This window comes from Centruroides sculpturatus, unplaced genomic scaffold (assembly GCF_000671375.1).
Source record: "Centruroides sculpturatus isolate CEXI.00-Female unplaced genomic scaffold, Cexi_2.0 scaffold308, whole genome shotgun sequence".
Classification (NCBI taxonomy): Eukaryota; Metazoa; Arthropoda; class Arachnida; order Scorpiones; family Buthidae; genus Centruroides; species Centruroides sculpturatus.
In genome coordinates this window covers 387,696-413,402 of record NW_019384502.1, presented here as the reverse complement: position 1 = coordinate 413,402, position 25,707 = coordinate 387,696, and the positions used below count along the sequence as shown (strand labels likewise).

Sequence of the window (25,707 nt, the reverse complement as noted above, 5' to 3'; positions counted from 1 at the left end):
ACTGTACATAATTGCATTTTAATTTACAGTCAATATCCAAGGAGAAAAACTTGCTCTAAAATTCTTTCTTTAAAACCGCAAAAAAACTATAAGTTCTCCAGTTTTAAAACCGCTAAATTACGGTTTTAAATTGGAAGAATTATAGGATTTTTTCCCCTTTTTCTTCTTCTTCTTTTAATGAAACTAAGAACTGCCAATTATAATAAAATTCGAGTCGAGTTATACAGGAACTTGACATAAATTTAGAAAAAAAAGAAGAAAAAACTCTCGAAAAGTTACAGAAAGTGCAAGCAGCGATGTGTCACGAACACAAATCACATTCGCGACATAAATTCGTAGACGGATTCGCATCAGTCACGAGTCGCGAAAACATCACTCGCCTTAAGAGAAATATATATCATATTAGTGTCGTTTAGTATGCTAAAAATTTGGATATCCAAAAATATATATTTATTCTAAGGGCCTACTCTCTCTCGAACCTAAAATATTAATTGGAGCCTTGTACGAAGGGGGCAAAAATTAAATTTTGGCAGATCTCCAGATGATCTTACCTCTATCAATAGGACTGAAATAATCAAAACTGGAGGAGGGGTCCGTCACGTGATAACGTCCATGACGTCACCTCGGCAAGTAACGTTGCTAAGGCAACAAGAGGGAACGTTTCCTGACCCACATGAAGGATGGTAAATCATCAGTAAGTTTATAGCATGGTTATTTCCGTGCCGGCTCGGTTGGTCTTTCCCCCTCTCACTTCCTGTATTGGTTCAGATATCGAATCTGGAAAACGGTAAATGATGCTAACGACAGCAAACTAACCGGATTAACGATCGACGATCGAAAAAAGATAACAGAAACACGGTGCTAACCGGCGTGGTAGGAGAAAAAAAAAAAAAAAAAAAAAAAAAAAAAAAGTAGCTGCAAAATAAAACAGAGCTAACAGGGATCCTCCGATAAAATAGAAATTATACGAGACGATCATCAACATATTACAGTATTTTAACTGGTGACTCACTATATACACATGTATACAGTAATTGCAAAATCGTTAAACTTATCGATTCGATCATGTTTTAATTATAACTGATGAGAGAGGTACATAAGAAAACACAGGTTTGTCGAGAGTCGAATGACAGAAACGTTTCGAAAAAATCGTTTTTTAGGCAAAATATTTTGTAATATTTTGGAGAGAAATGTAAAAAATAAATAAATAAATAAATAAAAGTAGTGGTTTGGAAGCTTTTTCAATTAACTCGACGGGAGGAAAATGTTGCCAGGAACAAAGCGAATTTACGATATACCAAAGAGACAAATTGACTGGGATCCGGCAGAGAAAGGTAATAAATTGCAAAATAAACGATAGAACGACGCGGAACAAAAACAAATATTATAAATAGAGACTCTAATTAGAATTTCTGATATTATCGCCATCTTTTACGACGGGTATCGAACCTCTTTGCTGGAGAAAACAAAAGAAAACTCGCCCCGTGATCTCATCTAATATTTCCTGGTAGGTCTACGATACCGAACTCGCCAAGTTTATGGCGACCATCTAGCTGCAACTCTGTACGGCAGCGTACTCAATTGTATCTTATAATTACAGCTCCTTGATAGGCAATGAAATTTTATGATTGGTCATTACGTATTGACTCGACTACAAAGCGCCTTCTCTTCTTCCTGCCGTAAAACCGTCCGCACCACCACGGACCCTGTCCAGACATCATTAGGTGGCCGGGGACACAATAGGGCCCGGCTCGATCGATAACCTTTGCCCCCGCCGATCGTCTCCTCTCGGCAATTACAGTAGTGTCAGTGTTTGTGTGTAGATGCATGCACGAACCGACGGCGAAGCGAAACTAGTGGAATTCATGAATGTCAATTGTATGGCGTGGTGGGGACTTAATGGACACGACAGCCATGTAAATCAATAGGAAACTCCTGATAAATATTTAAACATCATACAGTGCCGCTACTTTCCTCGGGACGTCCGTACGAGATTTATGGATAATAGAGAAGGGAGACGAGGGGTACGGTAGAATACGGCCGTTGCAAAATAGCACACTTTGATCGTGTTGGACCTAATGGTCGGACGGACACCTGGACTGCTTAAGAGTTCTCTACCTTTAGTCTTCGGGCGACTCTGGTACATTTCAGACTCGTTTGGCATGTGTGTGCGCGCGCGCTACATTCCTATCTCCCCCCCTCTCGTTCGGGATTAAAATGCGAATTAAACAAGCTCTGAAAGAGCGTTTTGTCCGTTAACCATTAAACGAGAGACATACAAAAATCAAAGTGCTTCGCCTGAACAAAATCATTTGTTTTTTTTTTTTCCTGTTTCTTATTTTTGTCTGTTTATATAAAGTCGTAAAGCAGAACTAATTAGGCTCTACGTAAATCAATTTCGGACTTCTATCAAGTAAAAATCTGGTAGCAAAACCGCACCGATCTGTCATTATAACTTAGTCCTAGAACGTACCACGCGACTAATTCGATGCTTGGAAAGGAAGAGAAAAGCAAGGAGGTAGAAAAGCATCTATTGTAAAAGTAATTACGCCATAAAACACCAGACTTAAATGGATTGGTCGAGTTATTATTTAACATTTTATAAATACGGAATTGAAAAAGAAAAAGGAAAAAAAATCTTAGAAGCTTTGGCTTTTTAATCAGTAGAAAAGACGACAGTAATTCACCTAGACTTTATTATGCCAGGGTTCATAATTAAGGAAACAGTAAGATCAACTCAACAATCAGGACACAGGATGTGTCGAGAGACGGGACCAAAGACGAAAGAGGGAAAAAAAAGTAACAGCTTTGGCGCATACAACAACATCCTCGCTAATTCAGACTCGTCTTGCCCCTCTTCTTGTTCTTTCTTTTTTTTTCTATTCTAGTACTTGCTCAGCCGTCTCAACCCAACCTCGTCTCTAGTGGCGTCAATTTTCTTTCCAACAGCCTTACCATCGATGTGCAAGCAAGTAATGACAGATTACCCACACAGTGCTTGCCGTCTCTGGCAATTACCACTAATCTTCTCATCCTGTCCATCTCACACGTTTGGGGATGAGGGGGACGGAGGAGCAGTTTTAATAATGGACGTAATTTCGGATGATTGCACAGTCACTACCCCGACCGTCTTGTCTTCAGCCGTTTTCTCTATAATGAAGCTATACGACGTTTTCAACTTAATTGTTAAAATACCGATCAATAGAACAACGTGGGTTCGACCCGTACAAGACGAACGTAAGATGGCCGACGTCTAGAGTGAGTTAAGATTGCCAATTGATACCGGGATAATATTCTTAACTATCCATTACAATGTACAAGGATTTTTGCACTGATTAAGAAAAATCCGGTTAAGCGTTCTTTATATTTAAAAACAGATGAATATGCACAGATGCTGGAACTGAATTTAATTAGTTAACCCGTCCCCATCCGTCACAAAAAAAATGACTACAAAATTTAATGTAAAGGTACCCAGAAAGGGAAAGGCTATTGAAAATCATTCGTTCCGTTCGTTTGTGCATTGCATCGTTCTGTTCAAACGGTTAATAATTAATTAATTCTAATTTACGTATTAGCATGGATAATGTAATCTAATTTCCTATTATTTCACAAATCGGACGTTTACCTGTTTGAACGAGGCAGAAAATACAAGAAACGACAAAACCGCACGCAAAAATAACGGGATTAATAACTTACCAGTCCACCAAGTAGCAATTTTATTAACAATAAAGTCATTTTTGCCCATTTTTTATGCATGGACGACAAATCATTGTTTTTTTAGATGGTTGAACGGGCCCTAATTCTGCTGTGACACGAAACAATTACTAGAATTCCCATAATTGTTAAAACAAACCTGATAATCCGATACATATGAATGATAAACGCGATGCATGCTTGACTTATAAAGAACTTACCTGTCGTACTTAAGTGAACGAAGCGAGAGAAAGAAAAGTGAATTTGTTGGAATTTTTCTACAATTGATTATTCTAGAAATAAATTTATTTTTAATTATTTTTCCCCCTCTAAATACGGCATTTTCTTTTTTGAATCGAATTCCTTTAAAAATATTTTATTTTCGTTTTATTGTTGATTATCTTTGATTATCTTTCGCATCTGCGTGCGCTTTATAATCGATACACTAACGTTCCTTGTTTTTTACATCTTTTTTTTTGTTGAAAATTTGGACGAAATCGTCGCTTATAGTAAATTTTATTATGAGTCACGTGCCTGTGAATATTTTCGAAAATAAATCAAAAAGATTGTAGTAGTTTTTATTTTAAAGACTGTTGGGGATAACGCTTATTCGTTCCACATATTATGCTAATGTAAATATCATAAAACTGGAGGTCCGGAGGGGGTTACGATACTTTAGCTATGGCCCTGACCGTCAGTAGCGGAAACAAATGAAAAGCAGACGTTGTTGACAGAATCGATCTTTTTTTTAAGTAGTTATAGAAGACAATTAAAGACGCACGACCGATGCTTCAGGTAAGTTATTGACAAACCTCATACTGGGCAAAGAGTATATTAAAAGGAAGAGGAAGAGGTGGCGGCGGTCAGGTGAGGCACCACAGGAAGCTGGCTGGTATATCCGGTGTTACAAGCCGTATTTTGGTGAAATGCCTACCTTATCTCGTCAATCCTCCCTCTTTCATCTCCGACTATATTACAGCAACATCATTCTTCCTTCTCCTCCTAAACTGATCCATAAATGTAATGGACAATGACGGACCGGAGAAAGTCCCCTTTTGTACAGAAATATGGCCTCATCAATATAAACAGTGCAGGGGAAAATGTTATTAGGATGTGATAGGATCGCTGAATCTTAGGACCGAACCCACCACCAAGCTATAACCATAAATCCCCTTCCGAATGACTAAAGGGAAACTGCCTATCGACAGATCGTCGATTTCTTTACTTGGTAATGATAAGAAACTGTAAGCCCGATCACCAAGCGTCCCATCTGTGGATGGCATTTTGTCGCTTTTATGAGCTGTCGAAGTGAGAGTCGAAGAAAGGAAGAGAAGGGGAGGAGGGAAGAGGCAAAAAAAGCAAGCGTATTCTAAAGAATCGAGAAAAATGATGAACTGGATAGTGCCACATCCGAGTGCATTGGTAAATATTACAGTACATTGTCTCGGAGAATCTATATTGTGAACGAGTGTTTTAAAAAACCATCATATTTTATCTATTCCTGTTTCGAATCACGTGACCGAGTAAGCTTTCATTGTAACCTATCTTTCGACCCGTCCTGGGCGCCAGCGTTTTTAATTTCCAACAGTGAGAAAAATTAATAAAACTATCCAACAATGACGGAAGTTTCGTCGACAACAATAAAGGAATTTCCTGAACGACTTTTGTTTCAACGCGACTGGGTGTCCTTTTTTTTACCTTCTGACTTAATACCCTCCCCTCGACCAGTTCCGTATTTCCGGTGGCGAGAAAACAATAGACTCGACCCATCAACGATTACTGAGCATTCAGAAAAGTGTGAAAAATCTCTCTCCACCCCCAATCCCCTTTAAAGCGCTTGGTAATGGCGACACGTGATCTAAAAAGAATGGTCAATGTATATAGAGTAGGGGAAGAGGGGAAGAACGAATGCAAAACTTACGAATATTAACCACATCACAGACCACTGATTCCATTATCCTTCGGCAGAAGCGATTCCGTTATGATGGGGCACAGAAATGTGGTAATTGTTACACGTTGGTAATTAACTGTTTTTCTAGTAGAAGGCATTCGCCACCAAACACCAACTGGGGGTATGGATATAAACAAAAGATCAACTCCCCACAAGAGGAAGAGGCAATGAATAAGAGCGCGTCATCATTTTGCCACTCGATGCGTACGTAGCCAAAAACATTCCAGACCATTCCACATCCCCCTCCTATTATTTCCATGTCGTTGGTTCTCTATGATGTCGAAAACCCAGAAAAGAAACTGGAGACCGACTGTCCACTTTTCAAACTGATTGCTGTTTATTACACATGCATATAAAATTCTAAATGAAATGACCACAAGAGCAACGACACAGCAAAGTGGCAAGAAATTATTTCATATCACACTCACCTCTGGCGTGTTCCTCTTGAAGTCGCGGCTTAGGTCGACCAGACGTTTTCGCGAAGTGTCGCTCTCATCTTGTCTGTTGGCTAGTTCTGTGGCAGTGACGTCGAGTTCTTTCTGTCAATAAACGATAACAAAATTAACGTGACACAACTTGGAATCATTTTTTTTAAATCAAGAAATAAAATATACTAGTGTATGACGCGCGGAAAATAATTCATTTCATTAAAATTCAAACGGTAGGCGATAAATACACGAAGAAATCTGCGCCGTTTTATCGAATTTTTAGAATTATCGAAGTTAAACCCGACTATTTACTAAATCTGATCGATAAGAGACGTGTTATAAAGGAGCGACGCGAATAAAATCGTTGATCTTATGTTTACCTATCAAGAAAAAAATTTTTGACTGGTAATCCGCGCTAACAGTCATCGATTAATAGGGTAATCTCATTAACTAAAGTTTTACAGAATTTTTAAATGAATAGGCGAGTGGGCTAACGGTTGGTGCATTCGCTTACGTCAGGGTATAAAACATTTATGTAACTACGCATACGGGTTATTTATTCAGAGACAAACGGATCGTGGAGAGAAATCTGGTAGAAGGGAACGAGTGCCATTTGATCCCGACAAAAAAAAGGGAGGAAAAAACCTCCAAACAAACTATTGCACAAAGGAAGTGGGTGTCGGGAGATGGCACGCGCGAAGGACAAGACGGGTGGAAGACCAAGAAAAAGAAATGATGGCTCCAATCTATCAGTATTATGGGACAGGCGACGACTCCTCCCCGCGCGCAATCGAGAATTAAAGGGCACGAGTGTAAACTCCTCCTCTTCATCTAAGTTAAAAGTGGCGGTAAAGCAAACGGACGAGTAGTTCGGGTGGTCAGGACAGGATTTAAAAAAAAAAAAAAAAAATGGAGAGAGAGAGGGAGAGAGAGGGAGAGAAAGAGAGAGAGAGAGGGAACTAGTAATAATTAAGCTTAAAGGCGCTTTCCTCTTTCGGCACAGTCTGTCGCGAGTTGGTGGGAAAAGCCCGTTTTCCCGGCAGATGTCGATGATGGACAAAGTAATGGACGGACCCGGAGCAGAATTAGGAGCTTTTTAAAAGTCTTTCCCGTCCGTTTGCGTTGGCTGACTAACGGAACGCATCGTTTAGTATATCAAGGTAAAGTCAGTTCCGAACGAGTGGAGAATGCAGGAGAGCGCGTAGCTACCTCTGCTCAGACACGGTCACGTGCCGACACCATTCATTTCTTTAGCGTCCGGGGAGATGGGGAAAGCCGTCTCTTCCCTCCCATCCTCGTCCAGGTAATTACACCGACACCCCGGTTACTATCAATATTAAATGGGCGACGATACGGGGCAGGTTAGATGGGCGGAGAAAATGTCAGCCGACGTCTTTGTCACACAAACAGCCAGGCAGCGGCGGCGTCCGATTCCGGAACCGAAATTTCGATCGACCCAAACTATCGCATCCGACCAGGGAAATTAAATTACAAAGCGCTAAGTGAAATCTATGGCTGTTATTTTAGCCCCAGCGCCACTGACCGCCCGGAATGACAATCGAGTGGATCTCTCAATGCAGATCGTCTACCGGAACTAAATCTCCCATGTTACCAACTCTGTTGTTTAGAAAATGCCCGTTTCTTTCTATTAACCAAGGAAAGAAACAATTTGTTGTGGTCTGTTTCAGCAGACGGAACTCTTTGATCAGACGTTGAACCCGATGCAGGACTAGACTGCGAGAACACAAACCACCCGCAGTGAACTCCCCAGCAACGGTCAGATTCTTCGTATCGTCTAGAAACTAAATATCCGAGAAGGCATCGCACTTAATTAATGACGAGTTTTATAAATAATTATCGACGAGATGAAATAATGCCCGGGAACCAACACCCGCGAGTTTGCAGCAACTCTTCTCTACCCCGTGGCAACAAATATCTAAAGGGAAATCCCGCATTTGTATGCCAGTATTTATTTTCTTTTTTTCCTATCGTATATTTGCTAAATTATATCCTGTTTAACTCACGATTTTTAAAAAAATTGTTGTCTGCAAACCGGATTACGATTTTACCCATTCAATTAATGTCCTTTTATGTATTTACCGACGGTTCTCGGAACCTTCTGCAAAATACCAAAACAGTTGAGGACGTCGAAAACGTCCCGTTTTAGGAAGATGCGCTGGAGCATAAAACGAGCGATTTGATGAATCGGACGCTCAAATAATAGCATGGCCGATGTATTCGTCGATAAGGAATTTTGCCATTCGGAACTTTTGGGAAAACCAGTTTGCGGAATAAAGTATAAAAAAATGATAAAAAAAAAAGAAATGAGCATGCGGGAATCGTGTTCGATAATTGATTAATCGAATAAAAGTAGAAAATCCGAGCCATTCTAGTGTAAACTTATCCGGTTTCTCCGCTTTTTTCGTCTCTTTTCTCCGGGCGGATCATCACCGGTTTAAACTCGTCCGGCGATACTTAAATGAGCAAAAATGTAACAGCCAGCACAGTTGTCCATTATATGAAAACTAGCGAAAGGACGAAACAAATTTACATCCTCTTTCGCTCTCTCTCTCCATTCTCTCTCTCGGCACTTGTATACTAGTGGCTGAAAAATGGCGCCTGGCAGCTATTTGGTTGCGTTCCGATTCATTTACATACTGATTTGTCTGCACCAGATCTGGGGCCATTGGTTGAAGACGATACGCCATTTATCACTGTCAAACACCGTCTCTACATTGTTATTAATATCTGCATTTTGCATCGGAATCCAAGACCGCTGGGATGGTTTTCCCTTTTGATTCGATGATGCTGCCACTGGCCATTCCCCTGTCGGCCGTTACTAATTAGGGATGTAGTCTTCGTGCCAGCAAACGCCCAGTCGTTCGAAGAGCGAAAGAAAATAAGGGGGCAAAAATAGAGACAGACGGAGAATAGGAGGCCCCGAACATGACATAAAGCGCAGTAATGACAATTTATTCACATCCACATACACTGGCGATAAAATAACTCCCGAATCTTCTTTCGACCTGCCTCTATAACGAAAACACACAATCCATTTTTCTGCCAGTTCCTCTAAGATACAATACTATCCTATTGACATTCGGTAACGTTAACGCTCGCTTCCTATTTAAGGATCTGGCGGCTCGACTTCACCAACTTAACCTTATATTTAATAGTGTATATAACTAATTAATTGTAGCATTACTGAATAAATTAAGCGGGACAATTACTAGAACCGATCCATACGGAGCCATCTCATTTTTGTTCGGTACTCTATACCAGAAAATCAATAGGAATTATAGCGTTAATCATCAAGTGAAAGAACAAATAAATATAACTCGTGTTTTCTTCACCGACCAATCAATGCATTTCGTACTTTTTTCTCAATATTTAAATCTCGAGACAAACATAAACTGCAATAAGCATAAAAGTAAATATTAGGAAAAAATATAATTTGCGATTTTCGTGACGTATATAAGCTTTGAAATTTACGATATTTTTCAAAGAAATAATTATATTATTACTAAATAATTCTGATACTTTTACTCGATAAACAATACGAAAATTCATTGTTATTTATTAAAAACTTGTTTCTAGTAATGGAAAGTTTAAAGAATCTTGTAAAGGTAATTCCAGTCACAATTTATAATTAAAGTAAATTATAACTTTTGTAAAACTTAAATAATACAAAAATTGCCTAAACCCAAGAATTAATTGATATGCAAATACATTTTTTTAATAATTGAATCCACCTAAATTCTCTATCTCTTACATAGATTAGGGTGTTTATTTTTTTAACACGTACACAAAAATAAAAATAACTTAAATAGATAATATTCATTATAAACAGCTGATAAAGGTTGTAAATTACATTCCCTATTTTATTATTATTTTTTAACTAAATGTATACATAGATAGCAGTTGTTTTAAGTGCTAAAGATAAAAATCTGGTTAAAAGCATCTATTTATGTAATTGAACTCACCCTAAATTATCTCTATCTTTTCAAAAAGGTGTTTTCTTTTAATATTGTAGGTGATAGCATGAATTATAGGACCCACTCTGAATTAGAAGAATATGTGGGATATTCATTATAAAATATTAGATATACACCCTAATTATCTGGATATAGAGAGATATGATTTAATATTTAAAATGATAATCTACACACTTTTATAATTAAAATCACATTAAATTGGCTGAAAAACTTGAAGAATAGGGTAAAACGGTTTTTGCTTTTTTAATGAAGGAAAATAACCTGCACTGATTAGTAAATAGTTCTAGATATTTATATAGTTTAAAAGAGGGAATAATTGTTAAAAATTTATTTATTCTAAATATCCACATACAATAGTATATAAATTTAATAGTTATTTTTATAAGCGAAAGCTTGATATTTAATATAAAACTATTCAAATGTCACTATACAGAGCTTTACTTATTTATTTATTTACTGTTATAATGACGAAATAATTTTATTGTGTTAAGAATTAATGGTTATACGAATTTACAACTGGCTATTTATTATATTTAATACTCAATACGGAAGGTCGTATTAAACACGTATTTTTACAAGCGAAATAATCCCAATTATATTTTATCTTTGAAGTAATTAGAAATTGTTGTTGAAAGGAGAAAACACATAGAATCTTTATCATAAACAAACGATGCGTATTCTAAACTGTGTTCCCTTTCTATGTGTATGCAGAGATAGTAGAGGTACTTTTTTTAATGTCGGCGATAGAAACTCGATTATAAGCACACATTACATCATTCAAAACACCATAAAACAGATGTGGAAACTTTCCACAACCACCGCAGGGGAGAAATGCACTAACACAGGTAAGCATTTGATGAGAGTTCGATAATTATCGCAATAAAAATAACCTTTAAAACGTTATAAATTTAATTAATATCTACGAGTAAAAATTCATAAGAGAAGGAAAAATTTCAATTATAATAATTTAATTTAAACTGGAAAGATCGATTTTAAAGGGTGATTAGCGCTGGAAGAGCCCCGAAAAAGGTAAATAAACCGAACCGATTTAGATTTTAATGAATAAGAATGAACAAATTTCTTAAATAGGTCTAGGTCTAAATATATTAAGTAATGATTTAGGTGGATTCTAAATAGGCTATTGTACGCCTAATATCCTACTTAGAATATTTAGGTTATGAAATATTTATAATGTTGCCGTATTAAACCTTTCAACTTTATTATTAATCTTAAAAACTTTTCTGCTAGGAAAAAACAATAATAACACGATAATGGGACATATACTCGCACGATTATAATAAGTTACTTTTAAACGCTTCTTAGATTTTTAATCTGTTAAAAGTGTTTCTATAACAAAATAAGCTATAAATCCATCTTTTAAAAATATGAAAAATAACTTAATGTCTTCCATTAAAGAAATAATGACTTCTACTTTTATTATATCATAAATTAAAGAGATTTTAATGTCTTAAATAATAAAACAATCAAGATTATAATAATCTCAAAGAACTGTTTATAGATAATTTGCATTCTACAGAATTTTAACATTCACTCGTAATCATTTATAAAATTCTTTATAATTCGTAATCGAATTATTCCTTTGAATAATTCGATTACGAATTTGTTTAAGTTTCTAGAATAACAAAGTATTTAACGTACGAGAAAAGATTATTATTATTAAATTTATAACCTTGTTAGCATATTCGTGATTCGTACATATTCTTTGCATAGTCAATAACGATGGGAAATTTTTCGAATCATTTTTACAAAGGGATGTATACAAAACTGGAATATATATTCAGTTTATTAAAAAAAAAACGAAAAATTATACATTTCAGTCAATAAACATAACATTTTTTAAACAAATATGGAGATTTCGCTCATCCCATTAAAAATACTAAGCTTTATCATTTGATCATACACGTCAAGAAACTTTGTTTATTTTAGCGACTCGAATTTTTATGGATCTCCCATACAGTAATTCTCTTTAAGAGGACATCATAAATGATATATAAAGATTTTACCGCAAAGGAAAACTTAACCAATCGAGCGAAATCGAGTCGAAAAATCGGAAATTTTCAACCATCGAGTGAGAAGCGGAGAGAAAGGCCAAGACAATCGACGGTCGATCCATCACGACGATGACCTCCGACCTCTACTGCGTGAAGGAAAAGCTTACAGAACATCTACCGTCCTCCCTCGCACTGTGTAAACTCATCAGATTCAACCGGTTCAATTGACCATTACCGACTTGAAACGCCAAAGAATAATAATAGTAAGAAAAAAAAAGAAAAAAGATTTCTGGCTGCGTGCCGCAACCGCCCAAGGTCATCCTACCACATTTATTTCCTGGCCTGCCATATCCGGGGTCGTAGGTCACGGGCCGTCCGTCCATCGATAGCTGTCTCCACCCTAAACCAGTCTTAGTCTCAATCGTGATCGACCCTCCTGTCTTATTTTCCCGCTTATAATAGCAGACGGCGCTACCCCCCCGCTATTTCTCTGGAAGGGACGGAAAAGTGGTGGCTTTCGAGTTGCGCAAACACACGTGACCAGACAGGGGTGAATGTGGAGCGAGTTTCCCCTCTCGCTCGGCTCCGTGCAATCAATGGGTAAGTCAGAACTCAGTCTCTTAATAGAGAACAATTGTTTGTCGTGGAGAGCGAGCTTCCCCTCCTAAGACCTACTCACTGATTCTACTTACGAGTGGGAGACTAACCTCTATTCTTCACTATATCGGATAAAAATGTCAGTTTTTTTCCCCAATATTCTATCTTCCTCGTTAAGTTGGACAAGTTCCGTTACACTCCCAGAGAAAGATATAGCTCTGCCTTAAATGAAATATTGCGAAGTTTATGGATATCCAGCCAAATTCGTCATCAATCGTTTAACTCCAAATGGAACGATGGCAAAATGAGTTCGAACTGTACTTTAGTTGGAGAGGCGACACCAGTGCAGGTAGCCTATATATATATATATATATATTTGAATCGGTGGCTACCTGCATGACAGAGGAGGGGTAAATTACAGCAGATGACAGACCCATCAATCACGCTTTCTATGTTATGCTTTTCCTCTTCCACGTGCCGTCACAGTGAGTATAGCTAATTGTCACATTCTAATTTGTCTGATGGACACACAACTAAAGTAATCCAATTTCTATCTATAAAAGCCTAACTTTAATTGGTATCCGCTAATGAGTTGTCTTGGAAATGAAAGAATGTGGAAATTTAATGACGACAACGTCTCCTCGCCACACACATACAGGAAAAATCTAAAATTAAACACAAACCGCCTTTCTAATATTTAAACGTCGCACGATGCCCATATGATTTTTTCGGAGGCACGGTTACCACGTGCTGCCATCTACTGAGTAAAAAATAAGCGCACGCCTATACGTTTCTCCCATTAACCTACATATAGCGGGTGGCAATTTTCCGAGAATGCACTCGGCGTACGGACGAATCATCTTAATGACGCGACGATGAGAACGATATTCACGCCTTCGCCATCAGAAAACGAACTTTTAAACAAACGAAGTCGATGAGTTCGGCAATTAACTGCTTAGCGACTTGATATAATGGAGAAATTACGAATCTACACGACGACATTACATTACACCTGGGTCGTTTTAATGTCGTTCGGTGATGGGAAGTTGTAGTGGTTCGTGCACCACCCAACACCTGGATATCGTCATTAGAGATGTGATGTCAATTTTTCTGTCAAGTACCGATGTTAATTGGTTGGCGAATGGACTGTGTGGGCTTTCGAGAAAACTAACATCCGCCATTATAATTAAGGAAAAAGGGGTCGATCGGGTATCAATGTCACCAGCTTCGTCTAATGCAGTACCACTTATAACAGATGCTGTCTGCTTTGAAACTTTTGCCGTCACACACACTGGCGTTTTTCATTTCTAAATCTCCGATCGCTCCACGATTTTCCAAACGTGTTTAAAAAAAGCTGCAGGCGAAGTTGTTATGATAAGTTTTCTGATAAGCGCGAACGTGACGTTAGTTAAAATCTTAAAAATTTAATAGAAAGTGGCTATCCCGATATTGATTAAATAAGTTAGAGAAATGAATGTTTGGCTAATAAGCTCATCTAGCGAAGAGGTTCGGGCGAAAACTGCGAAAGTAAAACTGATAGCGCTGGGATGCGGTTTTACTTCTTTTTTTTTCTCGTTCTGTTTTCCTCTCCGCTTCCGACGCTGTATTAAATATGAAACAACGGGCTGCGATGCACCGGGCTCGGAGTAAGATAATCCCTTTAATAAACAGAAGACGTCTTTCGTCCGTAGCCCATCTCTCTGTTGGGATTCATTCATCATACGTACGTACCACCAGCAATGTATCATCGCAGATTGACTCTAACATCAGCGAGTGGAATCGTCCTTTCTACTATCTTCCGATGCGCTAGATGAGTGACCCCCTCCGTGTATTGCTGTCATGACCATCTGTAGTAAGATGAGATTGTGTATAGCTTCAAAAGGGTAAATCCTACAGAAGTCATTGCGTCAAGGACATCAAGGGACTTGTCTATAAGCGGGCCAAACTGGGGGAACCGTAACTACCGGCGCGTGCCATTAGATAGAAGTGTCCATTTATACACATTACTCCTTGATGTAATCAAAATTCTAGTCCATCTTTAACACGTTTTGTTCTACGGAGGCCCAAGAGATCTTCGTTCTCCGGGATGATACTTAATCTCAATACGCGATGCTAAATCGTCGGATTGTGTGGATGCAGTTTTAATATAACGTACAACGGGGCCTATGTTCATTTTTAACCTTTTCGATTTCTTTCACCACCGGTTGCAATCGAATCAAAGTTACAGAAAAACTTTACAACTTATTACCAAATAACGTATATCATTGCAATCTTCTTAACTGGCTTTATACAATATGGCAACGATTACAGGATCCACATAAAACGTACCACTTTACAACCGTACGCCGGTGTGGGAGGTTAATAAAAATGGATATAATTACGAACCGAATTGGAAAAGAAAAGGAATATTGGGGAAATTATCCAGGTTGAAATAGTGAACAGCAGATACTAGGGGACATTGTCGTTAGCCAGGTAGAGAAACCTGTGACAGGCAGTAAAACAGACAATAACAACGGAGCTAGCTGTAACTGACAGTTTGATCACTGCTATCTGGTTTGTGCACGTGACCGATGGATGAGAACTAAAAGTGCACGCACGAAATGACTGTACTTGTAAAGGCCAATAGGAAAACCGATTTGGAATGACGTAACTACGTGATAACCCAAGAGTTAAAACGTTATAGTGACGACCGTAAAGTAAAATATATAAGATGGATGATTCGTTTATTATATATTTAGATACGGCACTATGTTATATTGTTTAAGTATAACGTTATGTTACTTCCTAAAATAGCCAATTCCGCTAGAGTTGAGCAGGGCAAAAAACAGCGGGAATATAAGACCACACAAGCAATAAACAATTACATTTATTTGTTTTACAACAAAGTTCTAATAATTGTATATAAGTTTATAATTAGAAAAGAAAATCAAGACACCAGAAAGATTTAATCCGTTATTATTTATGACAGAATGTATTCAATCAGAAAATAAAAAACTCGTTAATAAAAAATTAACAAAAATTTAAATTATAAAGTTTCCTGAAGTATTTTTTTAAATATTGTTTTTAATCACTAGATACAAGGACATTGTAACAACAATAAATCCTACTCCTCATACCGCACAGACGTTCACATAAAATATAACAATAAAATGCATAAAAGTATGATTTATGAATCATTGACAAGCAATTTATCATGTATAAATAACTATATATTGTTTTAATAGCAGAGGAATCCGCCATTCAATTTCCAAACGAAAAGTCGAGGTTAGAACGATGGTTACATAAAATGCAGTAAAAATATTAAAAAAATCATTTTAATATTCAAAACATTCGCCAAATAGAATTTATTATCGTCTATTTTCGAAAGGAGTAAACACGAGTTTCGCAGAAGCATCTGCAAAATTCAGCACCCGGGCGGTTCCTTTCTTCTTCCCTAGCAGATACAGTTCGGTCACGTGACAGGAAGTGACACGCACCGAATTCGCGTTTAATTTTCGTCCCACGCGCGACGGATCAAGTCGCTCCAGATAAGTTTCTTCCGCTTTCTTCTCAGTTTTTAACTCTCGTCGCTGGCGAATTAGTTTTTAAATTGTGGCCATTATGCGGCGTTTACAATAACGCGTATCCTTATTAAGGCATTAACTTATCGAACCGACGAGCGCGCGCGTTTATGTGTGTGTGTATCGAAAGAAAACTCAGACAATCGACGATAGGGGTAATCATTTTTGAATAAAATTCGTAATTACAAACTTTAAATGTCGAAATATTATCCATTAGTAAGTTTATGAAAGGAGTAGGATATTGTATTTTCATAATAGGAGCTCGTCAAAAATACCTTTAATGATAAATGTAACTGGGAAACAATCGTGATGGTCGTTCAAGGACGTAAACACAACAAAAGCGAGAATCGCAATTCTCTTCACGATTTAACAAGAAGGGGAAAATCCCGATTTCGATTGAAGACAAACTGCTACTCAAATATGTATAAAGAGGAAAAAGCAAACCGATTTAGCGATACAAAACAATAAAGAAACGAAAGAAAAATATTGGAACGACAAAACAAACAAAAAGCTCACCGACACGTTGGATAATTCTTTACACCGCAAACGGGACGAAAAGAAGATTTAACATTCGACAGAGATACGACGAAACATCTGGAAGCAATGACAAAGCTGGCTGAAAAAAAAAGAAAAAAAACTAAAGAAAGGAAAATAAAGAGAAGCAACGAAATGGGAGGCGCTGGTCTGAGACTGTAGCCATTCAAAAGACAAAAAGCGGGCGAAGAAAATCCACTTTCGGTGATCAAGTTGGCAACGCCGTCCACGTCAGCCATAACTGCTTCATCGCCTTACAGCCGTTTCCTTTACTCACTAGTCGATACAAATTCGCTTATAGAAAATCAAACTGTGTGGAGAAACGTGCTTTTACTTCGCTCTGTGGCGTAAAGGGTTCGCCTCTCTTCTCTCCTCTCTCTGTCTCTTTCTTCCCCTCTGTAGACCGGGGGAGTAACCATGGTAACAGATGCACTTTCCAAATTAACCATCAATAAATCAATTGCCATTCACGGGACAAACGTGGGGTCGGTGGTGGTTTAATTGTATCCCAGGAATCCCTGGGGTGGATCTAAAATGACACCAGGGAACATCGCTTTCTTTACCTGAGACTTAACGCTAAGATTTAATACGAGACACACTAAAATCTCTCGCCATCATAATTTATCTCATTTTATAAGAGAATAAAGAAAAGAAAAAAATCCAAATCAGTAGTTACGCGCCACTTCGTAGTTTACAAGTTTCGGAGGATTTCTACGTTATATGCGAAAACGGAAAAACAATTTATAAACAGATTATTGCTAATAAAACATTCAATATTTTCTTTTAAAATGCCAGTTAAGCTCGGTAACGATGCGAACGGCCGATGTGCAGCATTTTTTCCATGGAATTTCGCAGTTCTTAAATAAGAGGCTTTAATTACAGATGCGCGTTTCGTAACAAGTGGAAAACTTCTTTTCTCCCCTCGATTCCATTCTTCAAATCTCACTAACTACTTACAACACTATGTTCTCTTTGGTGATTTATTTCACGTTTCGTCCACAGATGTTCGCTCGGTGCCTTAGTACGTGACTGCGAGAGTATAAAAGGCTTACCTTCGTCGCACGCGCTGAATTGTATACCCCCCGTTTCGCTTTGATAATTGAAGACAGACGCCGTAATAAAAAGTGATGTGGTTGCTTTGTAATGGGGCGGCAGGTAAACGATAGCGCTCCAAATGACATCCTTCCATAATGAACTATGGGATTTGGGCGAGAATTTTGTTCGACACCAATGCCGAGGAATTTCTTATGACACGAGCCTGAAAAATTTATATTGTGTGGAAATTCGAAATTGCTTTAAACTGCGAGAAGAATAAAATTTGACATAGCTAATTCTACGCATACGCTTAATTGAAAAATAAAAAACCACGAGAATGCAATTTAACAGCATTCATCTAAATAAACATAAATGATTCTAAACATTTCATAACTGTTTTGTAAGTATGAACCAAAGGTAAGTGTTAAAATATATAATTTCGCTGTTTTATTTTTTCATGTTTTTCTAATTTCAAATCCTAACTCAAACAAATTTAATGCATTATAGTTATTACAGATAAATTTCCAGTTCTATGCATTTGTTACATGAATATGCAAGAGCTGTAGAAGGCAAATTTACAAATAGGAAAATTTTTATATGCAGGCCATACAATAAGACCAAAATTGCCGTTTGACACAGATTCAAAGCTCCGTAATCCAAAAATTTATGAAAATTTATAACTTTATAATGAAATTCAGCGCAGCAACGTTTATGTGACACCATTCTCTTCTTTTTCTATCTTCTGAACCTGAAATTTTTTGCACATTTTGATTTAGAAGTTTATTTGTATATACTGTACTTAGACACATTCTTTATGTACTGTACATATAAATTTGTCTAATCTGATTTTGCATTGTGAATTAATGCTGATTATTCTCTAGATTTAAAAACAGCTGTTTGTTTTTATTATACGAATAAACCACACACCCATATATATATATATATATATATATATATATCCAACTCTCGTGTTCGAATACACACAACTAAATCCACTTTTAAATTAACACATTAGTCATCATTTATCTCGAATTTACCCTATGTATGATATACACGCTACAGGCACACATATATATGTAACCTTGCTTTTTTATGTAAGTTATATTTATATACACATCATGCGACAAATCCGAAAGAAATAATGATTAATGTTTGAGTTAGAAATAAAATGATAGATGTTTGATTTGTGTGTATATGTATATACTTATTTAGCTTTGTTTTTAAATACATATGAATATGAGAACTTAAGATTCTCGTAAATAGATGTTCGATGTTCTCAGTACTAAAAAAATATTTAACTGGCAAACAGCAAATACTTATAATATTACTTCATTCTATTCTGAATGTAATAATACTCGTATGAAGTTTGTTCTCTTTCTTGCTTTCTCTCTCTCTCTAAATATATATATATATATATATATATCTAGAACTATACGTATATACACTGTATAAACGTATAGCTTATAACAACATACAATAGTAATAATAATATTTTATGTATAAGCTATATAAAAACGTAAAATAAACCTATATAATATATACATATTCCCTACGTTTTATTTTACATCTTATAAGTTATATATATAAAGTGTATATAGATTAAACTTTAATACAAACAGATATAATCGAGCACACAAATGCAAAGTACAGTCAACATAAACTCAAGTGCAAAGTTAGATAGGATATAAACTTATTTATACATAAAGAATAAAGTCGAAAAATGCCAAGAAGAACAATCTATAAGTTCAATAGATTATTTCAAATAATCCGGCACGTTAAGATCCTACAGCATGTCTATCAACGTAACAAATCCGAGTTAAACCTCTTATCCATTCGAAGAGGATTCAAAATGGCAAACTACACAGTCTAATTTCACTCAAGAATAAAATTTGGGTTCGAATTTAATTTCGTTTTTATTCGAAATTCAATTATTTACGACATCAACCAAAAAATAAACATAGAAATATAAAATTTCCTTTCGAATAAACTGCCTAAGCTTAGCGCTACTATACTATTATTATTTTACCGTTGCGCTCCTCCCCTTTCTTTTATAGTATACTCGGATATATAAATAAATAATAAAAGGATAAATATTTGGGGTATTGAGTTGTTTGATGGAAAAACGTTATTCCAGACGATTTTAAACATTTTTTTTTTCCTTTTCTAATTTTCAATTATTAAATCGAATGCGTATTCTACACAACAGATGGTAGTTTATCAAATACGAGAAAGATATTGAACAACAACTCGCTTGAATTTGAAATATTATTATATTAATAAAATATTAGACAATAGTAATAAAATATTGACTAGAAAAGCCTTGGCTGTTTTATACTGGCAATTCTTGAGATTTAATTTTGTGCGTAACTGTCAAATAGCATTTTGACAGGTCAATGTTTTTAATACGGAGGACAGATTGACCCATATCATTTTGGATACATTAAAAGCTCGAACGATAGAATGACATCCGAATAATTTTAAGCATTTATTTTTCACGTTAAATTTCTATAGAATTACTTTATTTATAAGTTTAAAAAAAAATCTACTCTAACACGATGATATAAATCGATTTAAAACTATAAAATTTTAACTCCACAAAAGAAAAAACAAAACGCTTTTAAAACTTTTAAAACATTCTACATCATTTTAAAGGTAATTAATTTAATCTCATTACAAGTTTTTATATTTAAAATTAGAATTATAATGTACTTAGTGTTTTTCCTGGATGATGTGTTTATATCCAATTTATTTTTCCTATATTATATATTGTTAAAATTTAAATTACAATCGGCCATTCTGATTGATATTACTGTAAACTTTACATCAAAAAATTGTATTTGAGTGAATAATTATATATTTTATTTAAAAAAGAAACGCATCGATCTTGTTGTAGCTGTATTAATTTTCATTGCTTCTCTCTGGATAAAAACTTGAAGGAAATGAAAAATATAGCAAGAAATCCATAAATCAATTTACCGAGATTGATTTCTGAACTATTACCATGTTTCAATTTTATTTGTTCATTTATTACATTCTTTCATTTTATTGCTAATCGAAGTAAAATCGAACTTTATCGATGTTTTTCCTATCGATTTTTTACTGCATCAATATTAAGATTTGTCTACACCCATAAAGGTAGGGGTTAAAATACCAGAGAAGAAAATGATTCACTAAAAATTCATAGAGCAAACTACGGCCTTTCAGCATAGAATAATAGTCCATTAAGAGACCACAAAGCTTCCATTCCTATTGATTCAGGTAACGAAAAGATGCAACCCTACGAGTACAATTCTGTTTTCGATCAAGAATTTACAAACTGGAAAATCTAGTTAGTGTTTATGTAAGATGTCGCATTAAATCAACTTTTAACGTTTAACAAGTAAACATTCCTTTCTTTAATTCTGACTTTACAGCTTTTAAAAAAACCAGTTAAAAGTACTTAATATAGACCATTCAAACGAGCCTATCCTATCGGTATCGGTGGAATGTTTTCACCTCTTAATATTTATAAAAATATTCAAAGAATTCAAAATCATATCGGTTAATTAATTCATAATTCCGTTTGGAATTCTGTTGAGATAAATTAATTTTATATTTTTATATTTGTTGCAATCATTCAGTTATTTTTATTAACAGCTTTGTTTAATGCAACTGGGTCACATCATAAGCGAATTTTTCTCTAGAAAATTGATTGTGACTCTATTTATTTTTAATTCAGCTTAATATTTGTGAATTTAAATGTTATTTCAATTCAATTACATTATTCTAATTGAAGAATATGTTCTTTATTCTCTATGTCGCAATAATAGACCGTTAACATAATTTATCACAATTCGGTTTTAATCAAAGATAACGAAAAAAAAGCTCTTTGAAATATGACTTTTAAATTTTTATTTTATTTGAAGTATATCATTTTTCAATAGAGTTAAGCTTTTTTTATTCTTCTTCTTAATTTTTCTGATAATCGTAAACTCCATCGATTTTCTACCGATAATTTCCAACATTCAAATCGAGTAATTTGCGATTAAAAATCAAAATTCGATTTGACGTAAGTTCGTTTTACAACGCTCGAAAAGCAACTTATTTATCTACAGGTTAAAAACAAGCACAAAACAGTATCTTTTAAATAATATTCCATTTTTATAAATTATGTAGATTGGAAAGTAGGACAAGAAAATCTTTATCGAAACTTCAGGGAATTTTTATTGAATTTTAGAAAAACATGATGATTTTTATATATTTTTTTCCAAAAGGAATTATGATAGATGAACCGATTCACTCACTCATAATTCTTTATTTTTGTTTACAATATCTAATTTAATGCAAACATACACATATTTCATAAATAAATAATCAAGCATAGCTTTTAAAAACTTTTGACTGCCCCTGTAATCTTTATCATAAGCTTTTATATCCAACTTATGTAAAGAACATCCCTGAAAAACTAAATTAAAAGTAAAGAATAATAATAAAAAGCTAATATAAAAGTTTTCATTAAATAATTTAAAAACTTATATAAACAAAATAAAATATAATTGAAACATGTTGCAAATATGTAGAGTTTATTATGCTGTTAGTATTGTTTGTATGGTTTAGTCTTATTAAAAATATATCGATATTTTCAATTTTAATCAAAAAATTCTTTTCAATAAAAATATTTTTAAGCTTCATTTTATATTCAATACCGATACTGCTTTAAATACTCAACAACCTTTTTTTATCCGTCCATAAGAATTACATTAATTCGACAAAGATATTTTTGAAAACAATTTAAATATTTATATACCATGTATAAATTCATATTTTTAGACTAAATAAAACACCTTATATATATATATATATTTATATATGCTACGTTAACGTATTTAGCCAACTATTTTTCTGAATATAAATACATCGTACTACACGCAATAAAATTATATCCTATTTTTAAAATAAAAAATTGTCTCCAAATCGAATGTGAATCAAGAAAAAAATTCTCGTTTTAGACCTAATATAATAATTATTTTACAGCTCTATAATAAACAGACATGGTATATATATTGCTTTTCCAATGAAGAAAGTGATAGTGATAACTCTAGATATTAATGATTAGGATGAAGGCATATGACATTCCATATTGGTGTATAAGATAGAATTGATCCTGTATATTTATATGTATAGGATAATACATATATATATATAACTTATATATCAGTGGTATAACCAGAATTTACTTGAAGTAAGGATCCAAGTATTTTTTGTGTCTTCAAAAAAATATTTATATTTAGTAATAAAGTTCAGCACAGAGTTTCACTTTGGAATAAAATCGGTACATAAAAATATGAATGTAGTTATATATATATAATACTTATTAAAATAATGTTTGAATATCTAAGGATGGGATCGAATCCGAATGTTAGTATGCCAATGCTACTGATATGTATGTGTGTACATAAATACAGTATAAATATATACATTTATTTACTTTTGACATCATATTTAAATACAGTACTATTTTAAATCTCAAAATAAATTATTTTAGTGTTTTCAGTATTAATTTAAACGTTATTTTATCACTATTTTAGTTATTTAAGAATCAACTTTTTAAAATTCTTTAAGAATAAGTTTCATTTTAAATATATCTTCTAAGTAGATTTTTGAAGTAATCTAATGTAAAAATTACATAATTATATTATACTCTCATCTATATGTAATATAAAAGAAGGATTTTATAGAATGATTTTATATAATATATATATATTTATTTTATTGTGACGACAACCCACATATAACGTTCTTGATCTGTCGAAAAATTTGAACTTAGGTAATAACATTATAAGCTGCTTTTTGATAGTTATATTATTCGGTTGAATGCTTCATAAATTACAAGTTTAAAAATTCTGGTTAAAATTAATAAAATTCAATCTACATTGGGGGCTAAAAATAGTATATAAACTTAACAGGATAATGATTATATAAAAAGTTCATTATCTCATGGGTCAGAAAAGAAAACGAAGAGAAAATACTCCAGAAATCGCTTGGGAATCGTCGAAAGGTTCTATTTTACTCATTTCCGTTCGAAAAATAAAATAAGAGAAAAAAAAAAAACCATAACAAAAAATAAGAACCCATCTCGGTCGAACATCTGAACTTTCTTCATTTTTCCTTTTTCTGTTAGCATAAACACACTTCAACCATATTGGACATAAGGCGGTTCTGCGACGATCGTTTACGTCGGAACGTTGTTATAATACAGCGTTAATTACACATGCAAATCAACATTTTAGCTTAATTAGCATAATCTAGAGAAGGAGAGAAAAGATAAGGAAAAAAACACTTTAATGGGAGTATGTATTTGGAGATAAATTAGTGGAGCTGTGACGGGGAACAAGAGACAGTATCTGGAGACAGAATGAAGAGATTGCAAGACACGAATTCAATACAAGAAAAAAAGGGGAAGGCCGTTTATCCGGAAAATTGGACTAAGTTACAATTGACTTTGATTCCACTCGGAAAAATCCGCGATGGATTTAGCTAACGCATTTAACTACGACGCCGTTTAACCGGATACCTTATCCTGGCAATTGCTCTAGGGGCAGACAATTCCAAAAATAATTCCACAGACAACCAAAGAGAAAAGGTTTATTCTTCTTTTTCCCCCTCCTTTTCATTCGATTTTCTGAGGCAGGTGTTGACTCCAATAGACTCAACCATTACAATTCGACAAAAATCTCTTTTTCCCCTCTCCTTTACTAAGTCTGTAGATGTGAAATTTTTCCCGGTGGTTTGTCGACTTGTCTTTTCAAATATTTAAATCTGTCTAAGATTTCGCAGAGCTTCTCTTTCTCTTCAGTTATTTTCTTCACAAAAGAAGAACAGGGGAAAAAACAAGAAGAAAAAAATTATCAGTAACATTCCTGTTATTTTCGCTTGGATTATGTGGCTAAGTTTGCCGAAAACAACTGGATTTAAGAGGTTTCTTATTTCGAGCTGTGCCAACTACATTTCTTCTTTCTTTGTAAATGAGTCTCAGTTTACCGAAGTAGACCTCAATATCCAAAACTGCAACATTGAAAAATAAAAACAATAAATATATATATATAGATACTCTGCAACGTTTGGCTATTTGCCCGAATTATCAAGAGAGAGAAGAAAAAAACGTTCACTATAAAGTTTTTTTTTGAGGAAAGGAAAGAATAAATGAGAGATGATACTGTTTAAAAAATAAACTGGACTGGGATTTAACTATTCTTCAAGATACTCATCTAACTATAGAAACTTCAAATATAAAACGAATATTATAAATGTAATATAACTTAAATTAGGATGTAATTTTTTAAATCTAAAATTAATACGATAAAATCTTTATACTGTTTATATACGAGAAAAAAATTTAAAAACATTTTAAATTTAGAAAATTACTTATTAATCGCCCTTCCATGCATATGCTCGTTTCTAACCTCTTTCAGATCACTTAATATTACGTTTTTACAGTAAATGTTTATTCTCCTTTTCTATTAAAAAAAATAAAAAATAAATAAACTACAAGCGGCACTAATTACAAATTTTACACTTTTAATGCATAAATTAAAATTTTAATATAAATGAATAGTCATGCGATAATCTCATAGTCATCGGAATCTGCATAAAAATTCTAAACGAATTCAGTAAACTGCCAACGTTTTCTAAATGTTGTCCGATAATAATAGAAGCATTTTCGAGCATTACCGAAGCTAAATGGTTTCTAAAGCTTCTCGAATGTTGTCCACTCGACAAATTTAAAAATTTCAAGGGCCACACGGATCACATGACTGAAAGAATCGTTCCGTTTTAATGGTGATCCATTGGCATCAGCCCAAAGAATCTAAATAAATTTTTAAATCCTGAAGAATTTTTCTTCGCTTTTCGGGAAACAGCTTT

The 25,707-nt window shown here is 34.6% G+C and overlaps 1 protein-coding gene across 5 annotated transcripts in view; it reads right to left on the bottom strand.

The window, feature by feature from the left end:
* LOC111622116 (homeobox protein cut-like 1) overlaps positions 1–25,707 on the bottom strand; it is a 193,662-nt gene that overhangs the window by 141,252 nt on the left and 26,703 nt on the right. For all 5 annotated transcript variants that reach the window (XM_023364437.1, XM_023364442.1, XM_023364438.1 and 2 more), the window contains exon 2: positions 6,073–6,183. In XM_023364437.1, the coding sequence (XP_023220205.1) occupies positions 6,073–6,183 (111 nt within the window). The remainder of the gene's footprint in view (positions 1–6,072; positions 6,184–25,707) is intronic.